The sequence below is a fragment of the Saccopteryx leptura genome, chromosome 6 (assembly GCF_036850995.1).
Source record: "Saccopteryx leptura isolate mSacLep1 chromosome 6, mSacLep1_pri_phased_curated, whole genome shotgun sequence".
NCBI classification, from domain to species: domain Eukaryota; kingdom Metazoa; phylum Chordata; class Mammalia; order Chiroptera; family Emballonuridae; genus Saccopteryx; species Saccopteryx leptura.
In genome coordinates this window covers 113,944,735-113,964,381 of record NC_089508.1, presented here as the reverse complement: position 1 = coordinate 113,964,381, position 19,647 = coordinate 113,944,735, and the positions used below count along the sequence as shown (strand labels likewise).

General features: G+C 38.6%; 1 protein-coding gene across 1 annotated transcript; it reads right to left on the bottom strand.

Moving 5' to 3' along the window:
• Positions 1-6,162: 6,162 nt before the first annotated feature.
• Positions 6,163-6,812, bottom strand: RPL10L (ribosomal protein L10 like). The gene has a single exon (XM_066341945.1). It carries the CDS (start codon positions 6,805-6,807, stop codon positions 6,163-6,165), a length of 645 nt encoding a protein of 214 aa, XP_066198042.1. The 5' UTR covers positions 6,808-6,812.
• Positions 6,813-19,647: the final 12,835 nt, after the last annotated feature.

Here is a 19,647-nt window from a genome sequence, read left to right as displayed (position 1 = left end):
TTTCTCAGTGCTTTAAGTTTAGACTACCAATGCGACTGAACAGAAAGCTAGGCCCATCAGCACAGCTGCACAGGTAGGTACCTGGCCTGAGTTTTAAGGAAAGGAAAGGGTGAAGTCTAGAAGGGGCTGGAGGAACTGATGTCGGGTTATGCCGTCCTTCAATCACCCAGAGCATTTATGGACTATGGTGGTACCTGTTACTCTGCACCAGCTTCGTGAGTATAATCCTTGTTGGTTCATTTCTGCCTTCCAAATCTCATGCCCTAACACTCTCTCAGTCCTGCCATCCCTCACATTCCTCACCACCAACATGTCTGTCTTTTAGTTGTTGTTCTTGTTTGATGACTGTTTCTTTTGTTGTTTTTGTTTGATGATTGTTTTTTGTTGATTTTATTTGATGATGGTATTTTTGTTGTTGTTTTTGTGATAACTGTCTTTTGTTGTTGTTTTTGTTTGATGACAGTATGTTTGTTGTTTTTGTTTGATGACTCATAACATTTAGCAAAAGAAAATCACTATTTCCAAACAATCCAAAGTAACGTCCCCACCACCCACCCAGACAGTAGAAGAAATAGTTGCTATTGTAAGAACTCTTCTTTGCCCCAAAGATGCCAGCCTCCTCCACAACCTGTTATCTTTTTTTAATCAGTAACCAGTAAACTTGGAATAAGGAGTTTCATAAATATTGCACTTGAAGAGTTTAACAATATAATTCTCAAAATATAATAGTTTCTACTGCAAATATGATCCTATTCTTTTTTTTTTTTTTTTTTTTTTTCATTTTTCTGAAGCTGGAAACAGGGAGAGACAGTCAGACAGACTCCCGCATGCGCCCGACCGGGATCCACCCGGCACGCCCACCAGGGGCGACGCTCTGCCCACCAGGGGGTGATGCTCTGCCCATCCTGGGCGTCGCCATGTTGCGACCAGAGCCACTCTAGCACCTGAGGCAGAGGCCAAGGAGCCATCCCCAGCGCCCGGGCCATCTTTGCTCCAATGGAGCCTCAGCTGTGGGAGGGGAAGAGAGAGACAGAGAGGAAAGCGCGGCGGAGGGGTGGAGAAGCAAATGGGCGCTTCTCCTGTGTGCCCTGGCCAGGAATCGAACCCAGGTCCTCCGCACGCTAGGCTGACGCTTTACCGCTGAGCCAACCGGCCAGGGCCCTGATCCTATTCTTTAAATATTTGGAGCACAAAACTAATGCTCAGAAACTTTTTTAAATTATATAATATGCAGAACTGATTAATTAGATAGTTATTTAACATGTAATAAAAGTTGATAAGATGCTGTACAGACATAAACACACACATGACATTTTTGTATTTTGTTAAAAATTCTTTATTTTGATAGTCACAGTAATTTGACTTATAATTAAAATGCACACCAATAAAATATAACTAAAAGGTTGTTACAGACGTGAAAGTATTTTATATGAATTAACGTTAAAATTTCCAGAAGTAGATAATTTTTTTACTATGGAATTAATAGGGCTTCTAGATGAATAAACTTAAGTAAAACAGGATCAAAAAACTTTTTCCCAATACCTAATTAAATAAATTATGTGGAAAAGAAATATAACCAAAAGCATCAAAGAAAGGGGCATATCATAAATTTAGGCGAGAAGATATAAAATGAAGACAGTACTCTCGGTACCCTAATGTAATATTCCAGAGCTGTTTTTTATTATTATTATTTAACTAAAATTTCTGGCTAAAGGATTTTAGTATAATTCCATATTTTGAGAGATGGAAGATATAGTGGGTTTTATAATGATCATTTACAAAATGTACCACTTCAAAACTCTCTAAACACTTACAAGAACTTCTGAAGAAACTTAAGATTTTAAAATATTTTACTAATACCAGCCCTGGCCAGTTGGCTCAGCGGTAGAGCGTCGGCCTGGCGTGCGGGGGACCCGGGTTCGATTCCCGGCCAGGGCACATAGGAGAAGCGCCCATTTGCTTCTCCACCCCCACCCCTCCTTCCTCTCTGTCTCTTTCTTCCCCTCCCGCAGCCAGGGCTCCATTGGAGCAAAATGGCCCCGGGCGCTGGGGATGGCTCCTTGGCCTCTGCCTCAGGTGCTAGAGTGGCTCTGGTCGTGGCAGAGCGACGCCCGGAGGGGCAGAGCGTCGCCCCCTGGTGGGCGTGCTGGGTGGATCCTGGTCAGGCGCATGCGGGAGTCTGTCTGACTGTCTCCCCATTTCCAGCTTCAGAAATTTTATAGAAAAATAATTAAAAAAAAATATTTTACTAATACCTTAATAGAGAGAAAAATACTGAGTGCATAAGTTGCTCTGCAGGGAGGTATTGACAAGTGGAGCCCCAAGTCATATTAAAGATCCTCAGGGTCTGGGCTTCCCGTTTTTCAGTGTTCTGCACTGAATAGCAGCAGGGTGAGGATAAGAAATACAGCACAGCTAGAAGAGTAGACTGCATTGGCTGAGAGAAATGGGCCTTGGTATAGGGTAATTATGGGATCTGAGAAGAAGAATCATAATCCAGCATCCATCAAAGGCTCTAAGTAATGCTTCATGTCTCTGCTTTCCCTTTTCTCTCATCCTGAGGCATTGGAAAAGTTAATAGCAATGCACAGACCTCAAGTTATGGAACCCAGAGTGAAGACTAAGTAAATAACAACTTTGTGAAGGGTGACTAGAGAAATTCACCCACAATCTTTCAGGAAGACTATTCTAGGAAGAACAGTCTACATCACATATAAACAGTATGAAAATAATGGCATGACAGCCATATAATCATTCTTTTGAAAAAATAAGAAAAGGAAAGGAAAGGTCAGGTGGATAAAAAATCCAGTTTGGGGGAGAAAAAAGAAAATAAAGGAAATCCTCATAAGTGAGTCATACATAGAGGTTAATTAGTAAATCACAGTTACATTTTTCAGAAAGAGCTAAAACAATATATGAGAAAATAGAATAATATAGAAGTTGAAATCACAAAACTAAAGATTTAAAAAAACCAAAGTCTCAAGTCAGAATATTGAATCCAGTTAAATCTAGACTCAAGATTATACAATTAAATTATGGTTAACAAAGCAGAATTTTAAGGTCATAAATCATGAAAAAAAAAACACCACTATGAATGCAGTGAGGCAGAAGCAAATGTAATAACATCAATATTAACTGTTACAAGTTAACATTAATTTTGTGTACTTAATATGTACAAGGCATAATTCTATTAATTTTATCAATAATCTCACTTAAACCTAAAAAAACCTTTGTAATTATAGTGTCTTAACCCCACTTTATAGTTGAGAAAATTAAGGAATGAGAAGACTAATTTTCTCAAGTAAGTGAAGAGACTGACGTTCAAATCCAGTCACCCTGCCTGACGTGTGGTGGCACAGTGGATAAAGCATTGACCTAGAACACTGAGGTCACTGGTTTGAAACTCTAGGCTTGCCTGGTCAAGGCACATATGGGAGTTGATGCTTCCTGTTCCTCTGCCCCTTCTCGCTCTCCCCCTCTCTCGTCTCCCTAAAATGAATAAATAAAATATTTAAAAATAAAAACAAAAACCAAGCCCTGGCCGGTTGGCTCAGTGGTAGAGCGTCGGCCTGGCGTGCAGAAGTCCCGGATTCGATTCCCGGCCAGGGCACACAGGAGAAGCACCCATCTGCTTCTCCACCCCTCCCCCTCTCCTTCCTCTCTGTCTCTCTCTTCCCCTTCCACAGCCGAGGCTCCATTGGAGCAAAGATGGCCCGGGTGCTGGGGATGGCTCCTTGGCCTCTGCCCCAGGCGCTAGAGTGGCTCTGGTCGCGACAGAGCGACGCCCCGGAGGGGCAGAGCATCGCCCCCTGGTGGGCAGAGCATCGCCCCCTGGTGGGCGTGCTGGGTGGATTCCAGTCGGGTGCATGCGGGAGTCTGTCTGACTGTCTCTCCCCGTTTCCAGCTTCAGAAAAATACAAAAAAAAAAAAAAAAAAAAAAACCCCAGAAAAAAAACCCCAAAAAACAAGTCTTTCTCCTGATGCCAAAGCTTCCCTTATTTTCCACTGCACTGTTAAGCCTAACAATGACCTGACTTTGAATTATTATTTATGGTTAAATTTAATTCACTTTTTTTTTCTGAAGTGAGAAGTGGGAAGGCAGAGAGACAGACTCCCACATGCGCCTGACTGGGATTCACCTGGCATGCCCACAGAGGGTGATGCTCTGCCCAGTCAGGCGCATGTGGGAGACGGGGAGAGACAGTCAGACAGACTCCCGCATGCACCCGACCAGAATCCACCCAGCACGCCCACCAGGGGGCGATGCTCTGCCCACCAGGGGGCGATGCTCTGTAAGCATTCAATCATAGTTACTAGTTTCTTAGGGCAAAGATGTTCATTGGTTTATCCTTAGCTTTCTCCCTGTATTTACTGAGTAATTTACTCAAGTAAATTACTCAAGTAATTACTTGAGTTCCAAGTCTGAAGGTCAAAATTTTTGAGAAGTTTGAGACCAAAGGGAAGGGTGAAAATGAAAATAAAAAATATTTTCAAAATTGCATCATAGTTATAGTAACACATAATTAAGAAACTTTGTTATTTTAAATTTTTTGAGGTTGAGACAGTGTGGTGATAGTCAATAGGACTGGACAGGGATCAGAAGATCTGGCTCAGGTTTACCCCCATTTACAAATTCCATAGGACTTAATTTCCTAGACAACTTCAGGAATTTTAAAGAATTGGGTAAGGCACGTCAAGTAAAGTGCTTTTTTCTCTTTTTGCTGAGGAGCCCTCTCTATATATTCATATTATTATTTGTTACATTTTATATAAATATGAAAAATATCATAGCTTAAAACAGCAACTTTGCTTAAAAATAGGAAAATAGAAAACTCTTATAGTAAGAGCCTAAAATAAATATCAAGTGAGATACAAAATTTTAAGATTGACATAGAAATTTTTAAATTCTATTTATTTACTTATTCATTTTAGAGAGTAGAGAGAGGGAGAAAGAGAGAGAGACAAGGGGGGAGGAGCAGGAAGCATCTACTCCCATATGTGCCCTGACCTGGCAAACCAGGGTTTCAAACTGGTGATCTCAGTGTTCCAGGTCAATGCTTTATCTACTGTGCCACCACAGGTCAGGCAACATAGAAATTTTTTAAGTAAGTGGAAACAATGTAAAAGCATATTTCTATACTGATTATTCTTTTGTTGCTTTCATTCAATATGTTAACTCTGAAAATGAGTGATCAGTTTAAGAAAATTGAAAGCACTCTTTGCAGGATTGAGATTTGAAAAACTAACTTAAGTGGAATTTTAAAATGTAGTGGAGACCCATAATTTTAGTTTATGGAGTTTCTAAAATAAAACAAAACAACAACAACAACAAAAACCATCTGTGTGATCAGTGTAACTAAGGTAGGGCAAGTATTTACAGATTGCAAACTCTAGGGTCCTTTTATAGCACGAATAGCGGATTTACCATCGTTTTCTCTTTTATGTTAGTTCTACTGCGACTCAGATTCAAGCAATCTGAACTCTGTTGTCAACCAATAACCTTTTTGTGATGAAGAAAGAATTGTGCTGTTGTGTCCAGTGTGTGACACAATGTAAGGCTTGCCTAGGGAAACCTTTTACTGTGATACCAATTGTCCTAAGGCTAATAATTGAAGGTGAAAAGTAATTCTAAAAAATAATGTGCAGAAATTTATAAGGAAAATATAAGCAACAAGTTTAAGAACAGACTTTTTAAGTTTCAAAGACTTTATAGTTGAAATGTCTTTAAAGCCTGCCCTTATTTTCATCACTACTGTTTATTTTTTATAATCAATAAGGATTTTCTCTATCAATCTTTAATTTCCTCTAGCTATTTTTTATTCAAGGTCATAATGGCTGCATAATTATAACTTCACTACAAACAAGACTTTTGACATATGTCCTCAGACTCTCCTAAATTAAAACTGTTTGGATTAGAATTATAATAGCTTTCGCTTAAATCACAAATTGTTTCCCTCTCACTTGGAAGTGATCATTCACCATTAAAACTTTCTGTCATTAACATAAAAATTATTTCTCTAATAATCTGTATTCTAAAAATTGGATAAAAATTTAAGAAAATATTTAAAAGATTAAACATGCATATTTTTTCCAGTAAATTTTATTGATAAGCATAAATCTGGTGGACCAGCATGGCCAAAGGAAGAAGCGCAGTCCAAGACCTCAGGAGTGCAGAGCTCGCCATTTGTCCAGGGGACCACGATTGGAAACATATAGAACTCCACAACCATCTGGGATGAGGTGCTTCTTAGCCACTTTGTCTTCAAAATCATCAGCATTGAACTTGGTAAAGCCCCACTTCTTGGAGATATGGATCTTCTGGCGTCCGGGGAACTTGAACTTGGCCCTGCGTAAGGCTTCGATCACATGCTCCTTGTTCTGCACCTTGGTGCGGATGGACATGATGACTTGCCCAATGTGGACCCGGGCCACGGTGCCCTGAGGCTTCCCAAAGGCACCTCGCATACCCGTCTGGAGCCTGTCAGCCCCAGCACAGGACAACATTTTGTTGATGCGGATGACGTGGAAGGGATGGAGCCGCATTCGAATGTGAAAGCCATCTTTGCCACAGCTTTTCACCATGTATTTGTTGGCACAAATGCGCGCGGCCTCCAGGGCTTCCGAGGAGAGCTGCTCGTACTCATCGGACACCATGTGGCCACAGAGGGGGAACTCATCCACTTTTGCCTTCTTCCGCCCCAGGTCAAAGATGCGGATCTTGGCATCAGGAACACCTCGGCAGAAGCGGGACTTGGGATACGGTTTGTTCTTACAGTAACGGTAACAGCGAGCGGGTCGGCGGCCCATGGCGACCGAGGTACCGGTTGCAGCGTCACCTTGAGGGGGCACGCGCTCGCACTGCGCATGCGCTCTCGGTGCATCGCCCATCTACCCGCCCGGGAACCATCGAGTACAGAGTCCTGTATACGCCGTCCCCGCCCTAGGTCCGGTGACACTGCAGCGGCTTGAGGCGAGGAACGAAGGAACGAAGCGTCCTGGTATACTCCCCCGTGGGTTGCCAGGTGAGGATTTGGGGCTACCGCAGCCAAGGCTCAGGAAGCTACACCTTTCTTGGAGCGCTTTTGCCCTAGACTTTGTTATAAGTATTGTTTACCTAGAGATTAAGTAAGAGAGGTTTCTCACGCTAGTCAATATACTCTGTGCCTAGTTATTCTGAATCATATATGTTTTAGAGTTTGTTTGTCCCGTCAACATTTGTACACTGATTGCTGTTTCTCTCTGTGCTATGCGGTCATCTTCGCGGGGAGAGTGCTCTCTTGGCGTGGCTCTCAGACAAACACCGGAGAGCTGGGGTAGAGTGGTGACAAGGGTAGAGAGATGTCTGCTCTGCATATTGCTTGATGATTGCTTTGGAAAGCTGACACTTTAGATGTTTTAGGTATTTGGCCCCATGGAATGATTTTATTATCAAAATGGTATCCACAAAATGGAAATACCAAATGTATTTTTTAACTTAAGGCTGTTAGCATTTTTTTTAATTGATTGATTTTTAGAGAGAGAGAGAAATATCAATTTGTTGTACCACTTATTTATGCATTCTTCAGCTGATTCCTGTATGTGCCCTGACTGGGGATAGAACCTGCATCCCTGGTTTATCAGGAGCAGTTCTAACCAGCTGAGCTACCAAGCAAGTGCTATTTACATTTTCAGATGTCACAGCTGCTGGGAGCTATGTAAAAGTAACTATGCTTTATTAATCTTTTACCTTATGGAGAATGAGTCTAAACTATTTTTCTCCTTTGATGTTAGATTTTATAAAAATATTATGATTAGAATCAGCATGTGAGGAAGGAGAAAAATAAAAGACAAAAAAGATTTACAAGTAGTCTATAATCCCTACTTACATTTTTTTGAACTTTTTTGATTCCTTCCTGCTATTTCAGAAATCCATGAGATCATGAAACAAATCCTTCCAATGTGAGTATATTCTTCCAATGATTTCTTTTTAACAGGGAAACAAAGAAGTTGTCACAAAGTAACTCCTGTACTTGAAGTGAGTGGAGCTTTACAAAATACTCATATCAGAATAGAAATATAAAAACACCGAGTATACTTTCACATCTTATGTAGAAGTTGCTTGCTTCTCCATCCATCTTTCATTTCTGCCTTCCTGGTTTCCTCAAATAGTTTCTATTTACTATGTAAGTTTGAATATGAAGGTAAAGTAACAGTGATGTTGTGTTGCCATCACTGAGCTTAGCAGTCCAGGAGGTGACTTAGATGCTCCAATAATACGTCATCACATTACAAAGTACAAAATGTTCCAAAAAGGGAAGGCAGCGCAAGTCCCATAAGCCTGGCGTGAGTCCCTGATTGAGACTGAGGAATGGACAGGGAAGACTTTATCAGGATATAGATTTTACATTGTGAATGTGGCACATGGGGGCTGACATATGCAAAGACTCCAAAGCAGGCCAGAACATGAGCCATTTAAGAAACTAAAGACCAACGTGACAGTGGATAAGGGGGTAAGTGGTATGTGAGCCCACGTTGTATTAGGGAAGGTGGCTTGCAGTCACACAAGACCCATTGCTGAGTTAGGGATCCTGATCTTTTATTCAAGACCTCTGCAGAGCTTTACACAGGCTTTATCCTCTGGTACTATAGAATGTGGTCAGTAGTGAGTGAGGATAACTTAAACATGCTCTTAATATATTTTACTTTATAAACATGTTTGTATTTTCCCCCCCGCTACTACATACTACATGCACAGAATCTCTCATAGTGCTAGGACAGAGGAGTCTGTGAGGTGAAAGAAAGACATTCAACCAGAGTTCATGTGTCATCATAAGCTTGCACCCCTACTACCCCCACCCCACCACCATCTAAGCCATTCTTTTGGACTTGAAAACTCTAGAATTCTCTGACTGATAGATGCTGTTTCCCTGTCAGAGCCTATTGGTATAATCCTCTTTCCTTAATCCGATGAGTGACTAATCATGGTTTGCTTGGGACTGTACTCGTTCTGTACCTGGAAATCTTGCATCCTCCAAAACCCCTCAGTCCCAGGAAAAATGGGAAGGTTCCTCACTCTACCACACTTCTACAAGGAACCTCTTATAGTAGCAGGATAGCATCAGAGGGTGGGAAGTGAAAGGGAGAGCCAGACTGGGGTTCTTCACTTATACTCCCTTTCTTAGCCATACAAATGTTAGAAAGGAACCAGTGGAAAATGCATGAGCCACACCATTCTACTTAAAATTTAAAAGAAAACATTTCCCTCAATCATTTCCAAAATGTTGAATGTTCCCCTGTGTCTCAACTCCTGCCACCCACAATGTACATCATGCTAAGCAAACCTTTCAAAATCTATTAAATTCATCTGCTTTGAAGTAGCCTGAAATATTGTCGAGAAGATGATACATAGCAAATAATTTTAATTTTTCTTATTTGCTAAATTTATTATTTTGATAAATGCAATAAAAGGTTGGCAAAGGGAGACACTGGTGTTGTATAAAATAGAGATAGTTAAAAGAATGAGTGGGACATTCATAAAGGAAGGTAAGGAGTAAAGTAAGAAGGGTGCATGGCAACTACATAAGACTTAAGATTTGTGAAAACAAGGACTCTATTTGGCTCATTGTTTTGTACTCTGTTTTTGGCAAATTGTGTGACCCATAGCACAAATATTTGAATGAGAACACAACACTACTGAGGTGCAGAGGTGTGTTGGTAAATGTTTAACATCCTGTTCTTGGGGAGTGGGTAGGGAAGCTTTGAATTGTAGTGCTTGCTGACTTCTGTAGTGTAAATACTCTCATCAATTTCAGCCACCATTGTGATATTAATGAACGTGAAGGTGGGGATTGATGCATACAACCGGCTCTTTTGAGCCAGTCAGCTGGCTCCAGCATGCTATTATTTGACTGTGCTTACCAAAGAAAAATAGAAAAAAAACAAACTTTTTTTAACACTAATAGATAGCCTACTAATAATAAATTTGGGGATGGGTAGGGGGAGATCATATTAGAACCTTAAAAAGCAGACAGATACACATATTTAGACCTCAGATTTCAGCTTCAACTGTGAGGAAGTTGTTCCTCCATGATTTCTCTTTCCTAGTCCACAACCCCTTTGTAAGAGGTGTGCACTATTCTGCACTTATTGATTAGTTATGCATCAAGGCAGCCTTTAAGTCCTTTGAATAAGCACAAAACTGCTTTATAAATAAAATCAAATTCCCAATATCCTCTGCCTTCATGCGAAGACTGAAAGAGAACAGTTCTGTTTATCAGATCAATGCAGCACTGCCTTTCCTTTCAGATCACATTTCATGTCACAAAGAACTGAACCCGAACTTGTTCTCAAAGAATAATATGTACTGGAAATGTGTTGTAGAATTGGGCACATGAAACCTGTATAATTACGTTAACTGGTGTCACCCCAATAAAATTTGGTTATTAAACAAAGGATTGATTTGCATTGGAATCTGATATATTGACTGACGTGCACCCTGCATTTTCTCTCCTGCTGCTGAAACAGTCTGTGCTGTTGATCACTGAGGCATTATGCAGCCTCTGTCACTTGTTGTTTGACAATATACTGTGATTCAGAGATCGTGTTTCCCTGTGGGCTCTTTGTGAGGTGTGATTCTTCCACTGATGATGAACAGTCATTTTCATTAGTGTCTCTAAGAAACTTCACACTGGGAGCTGTAATCTCAATATATTTGAGAGCCCAGATGAGCAACTTAACTGTGTTTCCCTAGAGTTGAATAGTGAATGTAAAAGAGTCCTGGTTATAGTTGGCCTTTATCTCAGTCAGCCAATGGTATCTATTGTCATGACTACTGGGTGGGCATGATGCCTGTTTCTCAATAACCTTATTTATTATGGCAGGGGTCACCAAACTACGACAGGCCCCCCTGAGGCCATTTATCTAGCCCCCGCCGCACTTCCGAAAGGGGCACCTCTTTTATTGGTGGTCAGTGAGAGGAGCACTGTATGTGGCGGCGGCGCTCACATACAGTACTACTTTCGGTGATGTGGGACGCAGGCCTCACGGCTCTGGAAGCGCGTCATATGACGCACATCTGGTCTGCGGCTGCGGTGCCCCACATCACCAGAAGCAGTGTGAAATAACAGCAGAAGTAGGAAGAAAGGCAAAGCATTTTTAGGAGGTGTCTTATTATAGGGGAAACATGCAGCAGTGGGCTTCCCACAGAAGAGGCCCACCTCTGTGACTCTCTGAAAGACGCATTCAAGTCAAGCAGCTTGCCTAATTTCTATGCATCTCTCCCCTCTGAGACATATCCTAATCTCAGGAACCATGCATTCAAAATGGCAACCATCTTTGGCAGCACTTATGTCTGTGAACAGACTTTTTCCAGAATAAAACATCTGAAATCTCCAACCAGATCTAGACTAACTGATGCACACTTGCATCACTTGTTACAGCTAGCAGTGACAAATATGGAACTGGACATTGACCATCTCATTAGCCAAAAGCAAAGGCCCATAGTTCCCATTGAAATACTGGTCAGTTTGTTGATTTAAATTTACTTGTTCTTTATTTTAAATATTGTATTTGTTCCCGTTTTGTTTGTTTACTTTAAAATAAGATATGTGTAGTGTGCATAGGGATTTGTTCATAGATTTTTTTATAGTCCGGCCCTCCAATGGTCTGAGGGACAGTGAACTGGCCCCCTGTGTAAAAAGTTTGGGGACCCCTGCACTATGGTCTCCTTACCTATTGACAAATGTACATTTTCTGAAGGACTAATTAATCTTTTGTCTTATATTTTATACATTTTGATAATTGGGGGAGGGTTTGTTTTTTATTTTGGATATAAGAATGAGTATGTACACTACTTACCTTTGTGCTTTGGTAGCATAGGCTAAGTTACCCCAAAATGAGTGATTTTTTTAACATTGTTCTAGACAATCAGAAAAAATAAGTGAAGATTAAATCAGGGAGAAGTAGTGCATCATATTCTCATTAGAATTTGATTGACTTTTGTTTGTAAATTTTTACTTTACTTTTTTAGGTTTTATACTTGTACAAAATTTATAAGTCACTAATTAGTTTTATATGGTAATTAATGTGTAGTTTTAGAAATGTTTAAATAATGCTATAACAGATATAATTTATATAATAAATAAGAAATATATTATAATAAAGCATAATAATAGGCCATATTAAAGATGATAGATCAACACAGAGACTTTACATATATATTTAAAGGACTTTCTCTCTTAAAAAGGCTTAGTAGAGTAAGACAATTAAAGATATATTGATCTGGGACTAAGGTGCTGTGTATGAAGTTTGTCCTCCCTCCCACACATAGAGTGCATGCACTTTCTGGTCATTAGATCCAAGTCCCGGCCTATTTATTTAAAGGGCAAAATGATGGAAGTAATGTTCCGATTTTTCTTTTATTAATAGTTAAGCTTTTTCTGTAAGAATAAATAGTCTTCATATTATTTTAATAATAGAAAATATATTTTATTGTATGCTAAGTTATAGATCCATATATAAACAGACAGATTTACTTCCTGCTTGTCTATTTCATTGTTCTATTCAGATATTCAAGAGCTAGTGCCATTGAGCTCTAGCAAAAGCAGCTTCAATATATCAATATATTTATTGATTCAACTTGAGGTCAACATCCAGGAGCTAATCGGTCATACATAAAAGCTTGCTCTCCTGACAATGTAATATTTTAGAGTGAGGCTTATTTAGTCACTTAAACCACAAAATGTAGATTAACCACAAGTAGTGCTTGAGACCAGCATAAAAAATTATGGTGTAGGCCACAACATGAATGTAAATGAGAAAAATAAGCCCATGACATACCATTTTTGGTGAAAATTTTGATTTCAAAGAAGTAATAATTTTTAATTTTTTATTGGACAGTAAGAGGATTTGTAAAATGCTGACTAAATCTGGAAGATACTCTTTTTCTTCTCAAGATTGCACAAAATGTTATTTAAAAATAGTTCTAAAGACAATGTAAAGGAATTTGAAGGCAGAGCATATCCTGAAACTTTCCTTTCTTCACCATCTTACTTGAAAACCTCTTATATCCTTTATGGAATGAGGCACATTAATAGTATTAACATGTATTTTAACTTTTAGAAAATGTGTCTTAAAAACTTATTTAAATAGGTCATTTTAAAATAGTTGTATTACCAAATTCTTTCTGGAAATTTAGCAGGTTTTGAAGATCACTATGTTGTAGTTCACCATAATATCATAACATATCTCAATAAGGATACACTTAGGCTCAGGGATGACATGTATCACTTTATAAAAGTATTTTCTCATACATCACTTAACTTGATTCCCCAAAGTAATTTTCTTGGAAAATATACAAAAATGAGATAATCTGATTTCCAAAATGAAGAAGTAATACTCTTCATTGACTCCCCCAAAAATAAAATTTAATAAGTGGTAGATCTTAAAGAAAGCTTAATGCATTTGTGAATACTTTTTCCAAAAAATTGTTTCCTTCAAAATTTACCATTAGGGGTCAGACTCATTTAATATCTGAAGGTTAAGCTGACTCTAAAGCTGACTTATGAATTAATTCTGGGCACATTCAGAACTAAAGGCATATAGTTCAAAGGGTCCTCTTTTAAAAAAGAATAACGATTATGAATACAAAATTAGAGACAAAGCAAATATTTGTTTAGAATAAAAAAATAAATGCAAATTATAAATAACTATTAAATAAATAAAAAAATTACAGCTCATTTTTAAAAGTAATATGCTTTTGTTAATTGCCTGATCTACCTTTAAAATCTTTTATTTTTTGGCTATGTATTCTTTGATCTCCTCTTCATTTGACCTTCATTTTCTAACACATGAAGAATAGAAACTCAGTTCAGTCTTTCCTCCAGTAAGATTGTTGAAATTTATATTGATAACATATAAATGTTTCTTTAAGCCTCACAACTGAATATCACAAATGTCATGTATATCTTTAAGATTGTTGTCAAATTGAGAAAAACCTTTCTCTTTCATATATGAACTAAAAAATTTCAAAAACAATTTTAATTTTATTTGGCTATTGACCACTGTTAAATATTAACAGACAGTGCTAGTGAGCCAGTTTACAGTCGATGTACACCTTGTAATACAGTGATGGATGAAAAGGCTGGAGACCATTTCTCCACTTGTATTCATAAGAGCTGATTGTGTACATCTCTTCCCAATTTTGAGGTCAGTGACATCATATTGGTAGACTGAATTGGTGAAGGTGGGAGTAATTTATACCATTGACCAAAAACTAAAAATCAGGCCTTTGTTTAGTTTTTCTTTTTTTTCCCGGAGAGCCATTTCTTAAACTGTGTACAGCCACTATTATTAATAACTTCTCTCGTTATATGCTTACTTCATTGGTGTCAGCATTTCAAGTCAAGTCAGACAGACACTTAAATATTTTTCTGCCTGACCAGGTAGTGGCACAGTGGATAGAGCATCAGACTGAGATGCAGAGGACCCAGGTTGGAAACGCCAAGGTTGGACTCACCAGCTTGAAAGCGGGGTCGTTGGCTTGAGTGTGGGAGCATAGACATGACCTCATGGTTGCAGGCTTAAAGCTCAAGGTCGCTGGCTTAAGCAAGGGGTCACTCGCTCTGCTGTATCCCCCGGGTCAAGGTACATATGAGAAAGCAATCAATGAACAACTGAGGTGATACAAAGGAGAACTGATGCTTCTCATCTTTCTCTCTCCCTCCCTGTTTGTCCCTGTCTCTGTCTCTGTCACAAAAAATATTTTTTTTTCTAATGACCTCAAACAATTCATTATTCTTCATTAATTGCATTATTTAAAAAATCCAAGAGTCTATTTATAATTTCAATTTAATTTTTGCTTAATTAATTAAAGCTATGAATCTGAAATTTGTTTTGGCAACAATTTGGTTTTTGATTACAGAATATGTACTCTCTAATGATGTTATTTATTTTTATTGCTTTTTAAATAATTAGTTTTTACCAATTTCTGTCAGCTTTTTATAAATTTGAAAGTACTGCCAAATGAAGAGTCTATCTTTTTCATTTGTTCCAAGTGAAACGTTCCACAATGTCCTTACATACTGCCATGTAACTGGTATATTTCAGCTTTCACAGTTATTTAAATAAACACCACTTTGACCGCATATCTTTGTATCACTCTGCTGGATGAGGTGGCATGGGGAGTTTTCGGATCTTCTTGGAAAAAGTTTAACACTAGAGCAAGTAGCAGTAACTTATCCACACATCCATCTGACTGCAAGCCATATAAACTTACTCTGCTCAGCTCATGCTAAATGCATTCTCTTGATAGCTTCCTTTCAGCTAGATCACCAAATTACCAAGCCCACTCCAGCACTGCCTGACCTCAGGGGACGTGTGAATAAAGGAAAGTAGGCGTGCAAAAGAGACTGTAAATTGTATAAAAAGAATATGTGAGCTCATCACTGGGGCCCATCATAAGACCTTGGAAGGAGCTTGTGTAAGTAAAGTTTCTGAATCTGAAGCTCTGTTTCTTTTATTGGAAGCTGTTTTACTTCTGAGCAGATGAAACAGCCTTCTACTTCTTAACACCTTTAAAATTTTCACTTCCCTAAGTGGTTTTCCTCTCACATTTACTTTTTGTAGTCCCAACGTCTTCAAAATTTCCTAAAAATATAACTACCCTCAAATCCTTTACTCACACTAAAATATAGATTATAGTTTCCAATTTAAAATTTTTCTCTTTCAAGATTTCCAAGAGCAAAGCTTTACAATAAAGATGCAAGTAATAATAAAATTTTGAGAAACAAAGAATTGAGAAGAATATTTTAGTGCATCAGTCTATAAAGGTGCCTCTAAACCCATGGCTTATGTATCAATTAGTTGAAGGAATAAAAATATTTAATAAATTTTGGCTTGCCATTTTAAAAAAAAATTTGGATATGTACCAAATGTTTTATAAGAAAATAGATTCCAGTGGGATCAATGATGTAATCATTAGGATAAAAATACCATAGGAAAGATAACATGACTGTTTACAATCTTGAAGTGGTAAAAACTTATTGAAGCAGGACACAAGAAGAGAAACTGTAAAGGAAAACTATGACTTCATAAAAAATTAAGTTCTCCAAGATGAAAATTATTTTTCTTTAAAATATTTTTTATTTTTATTTATTGATTTCAGTAACAGAGAAAGGAAGAGAGAGAGAGAGAGATGAATATTGAACTGTTCCCTGTGCCTCGATGATAAGGGACCAAAGTGGCAATCCCTGTGCTTCGAAACAATGCTCTAACCCAGTGGTCCCCAACCTTTTTTGGGCCACGGGCCAGTTTAATGTCAGAAAATATTTTCACAGACCGGTCTTTAGGGTAGATGGATAAATGTATCATGTGACCAAGACAAGTGTTAAGAGTGATCTTAGATGGATGTAACAGAGGGAATCTGGTAATTTTTAAAAAATAAAAATCGTTCAGACTAAAATATAAATAAAACAGAAATAATGTAAGTTATTTATTCTTTCTCTGCGGACCGGTACCAAATGGTTCACGGACCAGTACTGATCCATGGCCTGGGGGTTGGGGACCACTGCTCTAACCAACTGAGCTTTTCGACCAGGGCTGTAAAATAAAAATTAATGAATAAGTGAAGCTATATGTATGTCTCTACCTAGACACACACATATTACATATAAATAGAGTGAGAGGATATAGAGGATATGTGTTGTTCAGAAATTACATAAAATAAAAGAATATTAATGAAAATCTCTTAAATCCCAATTTAGTATTGTTAAATAATAAAAATCACTTATTTGTATTATCTGTCATGGTCTGGGTATTAACAAGTCTTACCAAGTTGGTTTTCACTTGAGGTCTGTTAATGACATTTGTAATTATATGGTTGCTGGGACTAAATTTATTCTGAAGGCTACCTCACATCCATGTTTGATGGTTACTTCTGACTGTTAGGTGGGATTTCAGCTGATGTTACCAGCCAGACCAGTGACATGTTGCCTGTCTTGTGACCTGGACCTCATCACAACATGATAACTGGGTTTCTACAGCTTATATCCCAACAGAGAAATCCAGATGGAAAATCTACCACCTAATCTCAGAAATCATGTCCCATCAGTTAGTTGCATGCTTTCCATTAGAAGTGAGTCACCAGTGCCAGCTCATGTTCAAAGCAGAGGGATTAGACTCCTTTTCATGATAGAAGTTGGTTTCAAAACTAGTAGACATATTTAAAACCACTGTAATCTTTCTTCTGGGCACAAATAATTTACATTACTTGCACATGCACATACCCCTTAGTCTGAGCCTTCAATATGACATTTTTTTCAGGTGTGAGGTCCTGATTTCTGTCATATAAATTATGTCCATGTGTAGATGAGCTTCCTTTCTCTCAGTCTGAAGAAATAAGTATCTGCTTCCTCAAACATCTAAAATACAATTTTGGAGCAGGCATCACAAAACTACCGTTCATAACATATGAACGTGGGAAACCAAGTGGTCACAGAAAATCTGAAAAAAATTCCAGCACATATTTCCAATTCCTTGATTATGGCTCACTTCTACTTCCTGGGAATAATGTTTTTCAAGCGTTGGCTATACTCTCTGGGATCTTAATATGTGCCTTCTGAACATTCTTTCATTTTCCACCAAAAGAGGCTTGTACTTATGGCTAAGTAGTATTCTAAGCCTGCTTCATGCCAATTGAAGTTAAGGTATCCAAAGGCCTGTTTTCATTTTGTACCATCTCTGTCTCCTTTAGTCATGTTTTTTTGTTTTTATTTTTTTGTTTTAATTTAGTGAGAGGAGGGGAGATGGAGACAGACTCCTGCATGCACCCCAACCGGGATCCACCCAGCAAACCCACTAGGGGGCAATGCTCTGCCCATCTGGGGCCCTTGCTTTGTTGCAAATGGAACTATTTTTTAGCACTTGAGGCAGAGCCATGGAGCCATCCTCAGCACCTGGAGCCAACTTGCTCTAATCAAGCCATGACTGCAAGAGGGAAAGAGAAAAGAGAGAAGCAAGATGAGGAGGGGTAGAGAAGCAGATGGGCCCCTCTCCTGTGTACCCTGACAGGGAATCAAACCCAGGACTTCCACATGCCGGGCTGATGCTCAGCACTGACTCAACTGGCCAGGGCCTTTAGTGGTGTTTTCAATGGCTCAATTTCCTTAAATACCTTGTAGGGGTTTATGAAATGTTGTGTAGGGAAACACTTAAGATTCTTAGAAGCCCCAGGATTTACTTGAGATCTGCAAGGCACACCTTTAACATACTTGGAGGACATTTTTTCTTATAAGAGAGTCTGACATGCCTAGTCTCTCTGGGGTCTTAACAAAGGGTTTAACAGTCACACACTGTTGGCTTTGTCAATAGACTGTTTTCGTGAGAGTATTCTAGATTTAGTCTTTGCCAGCAAGCATTTTCAGAATTTGAAAATTGTTTGCCATCTAGAGAATCTGGGAATGAGAAACAGTTTTATTTCAAAACTTGCGAATATTGACTCCTTTATATCTACCCATTTGTTCATTAAATAATCTCTCTCATTTTATTATAGGCAAATAGAATAATCTAGGTGGCACTTTCAGTACTTTCCTTGGAAATACCTTTGTCTAGATACTCAATTCATTAAGTATATTTTACCAATTTTCCATGTTACCATGGGCAGCAATGTTGCTAAACTTTCTGCCAGGACATAACAATGTACTCTATTCATCTAACTCCCAGTGACATTTTTTCCCCGCTTTTTGTACCCACCAAAAGCTCTTTTGAGGTCCTCTAGGGTTTCATTAATAGTCTCAAGTCTTTTCCAGCATTTTTCCACCAGGTCTTAAAGCCAATGACACATTTATAATGTGGTTTTATAGCATTTCGCTCCTAGTATTTCAGTCTGTTCCAATAATCTATAATGACATAACCCAAATACTCAGTTGCATAAAACAATTCTCTACTATTGTTAATATCACTGAAGTTTCTGAAAGTTGACTAGGCTCAGCGAAGAGGTATTTCCTTGGGGTTTTTCATGCATTTGGCAGAAAACAACTTGAAGGTGTTTCACACACACAGTTGCTGTTGCTGGCTGTTGGCGGGGCTTCACGCAGAGCCTTGGGTCAGATTTTCTATACTTGCCTCTCCATGTATCCTACACTACCTCATTGCCTCGATTCTCGATTCCAGAGAACAGCATCCAGCAAAGGGCCAAGCAGCTAGCCTCAGAAGGTAGGTAGCACCACTGGCACCACCATTGATTGGTTAAAAGTTAGTCACCAAGGATACTTCTGCAAAAGTGTAACAAAGAGCTGTCAAAATCAGCTTTTCCATAAAAGTAAAGAAAACACTGGCAAACATTGTCAAAATAAATATTTTTAGAACTCTGAAAACCTAATATTAGATAAGACAAGGATCTCAAGGGCTATTCTTACTAAATGCTATTCTTAATAATATTAAAATATAACACACTACTTTGCCCACCAGCTATAAACAGGATGAGCTTGCATAAGTGTACCAACTGCAAAAAAAAAAATCAATATGTAATTGACTACATAGTATATATAAGCAATGGCCTAACTTCCCTGGAGAGATAGAGCTTTAGATATAAATCTTCAGACTCCTACAATTACCTTGCAACAACCACATCTCATTCTTGAGTATAGCACAAGTAAATTCCTTGAGTTCAGT

Excerpts from the sequence above, each read along its gene's own strand:
- RPL10L (XM_066341945.1), bottom strand. The coding sequence starts at position 6,807 with ATGGGCCGCCGACCCGCTCGCTGTTACCGTTACTGTAAGAACAAACCG.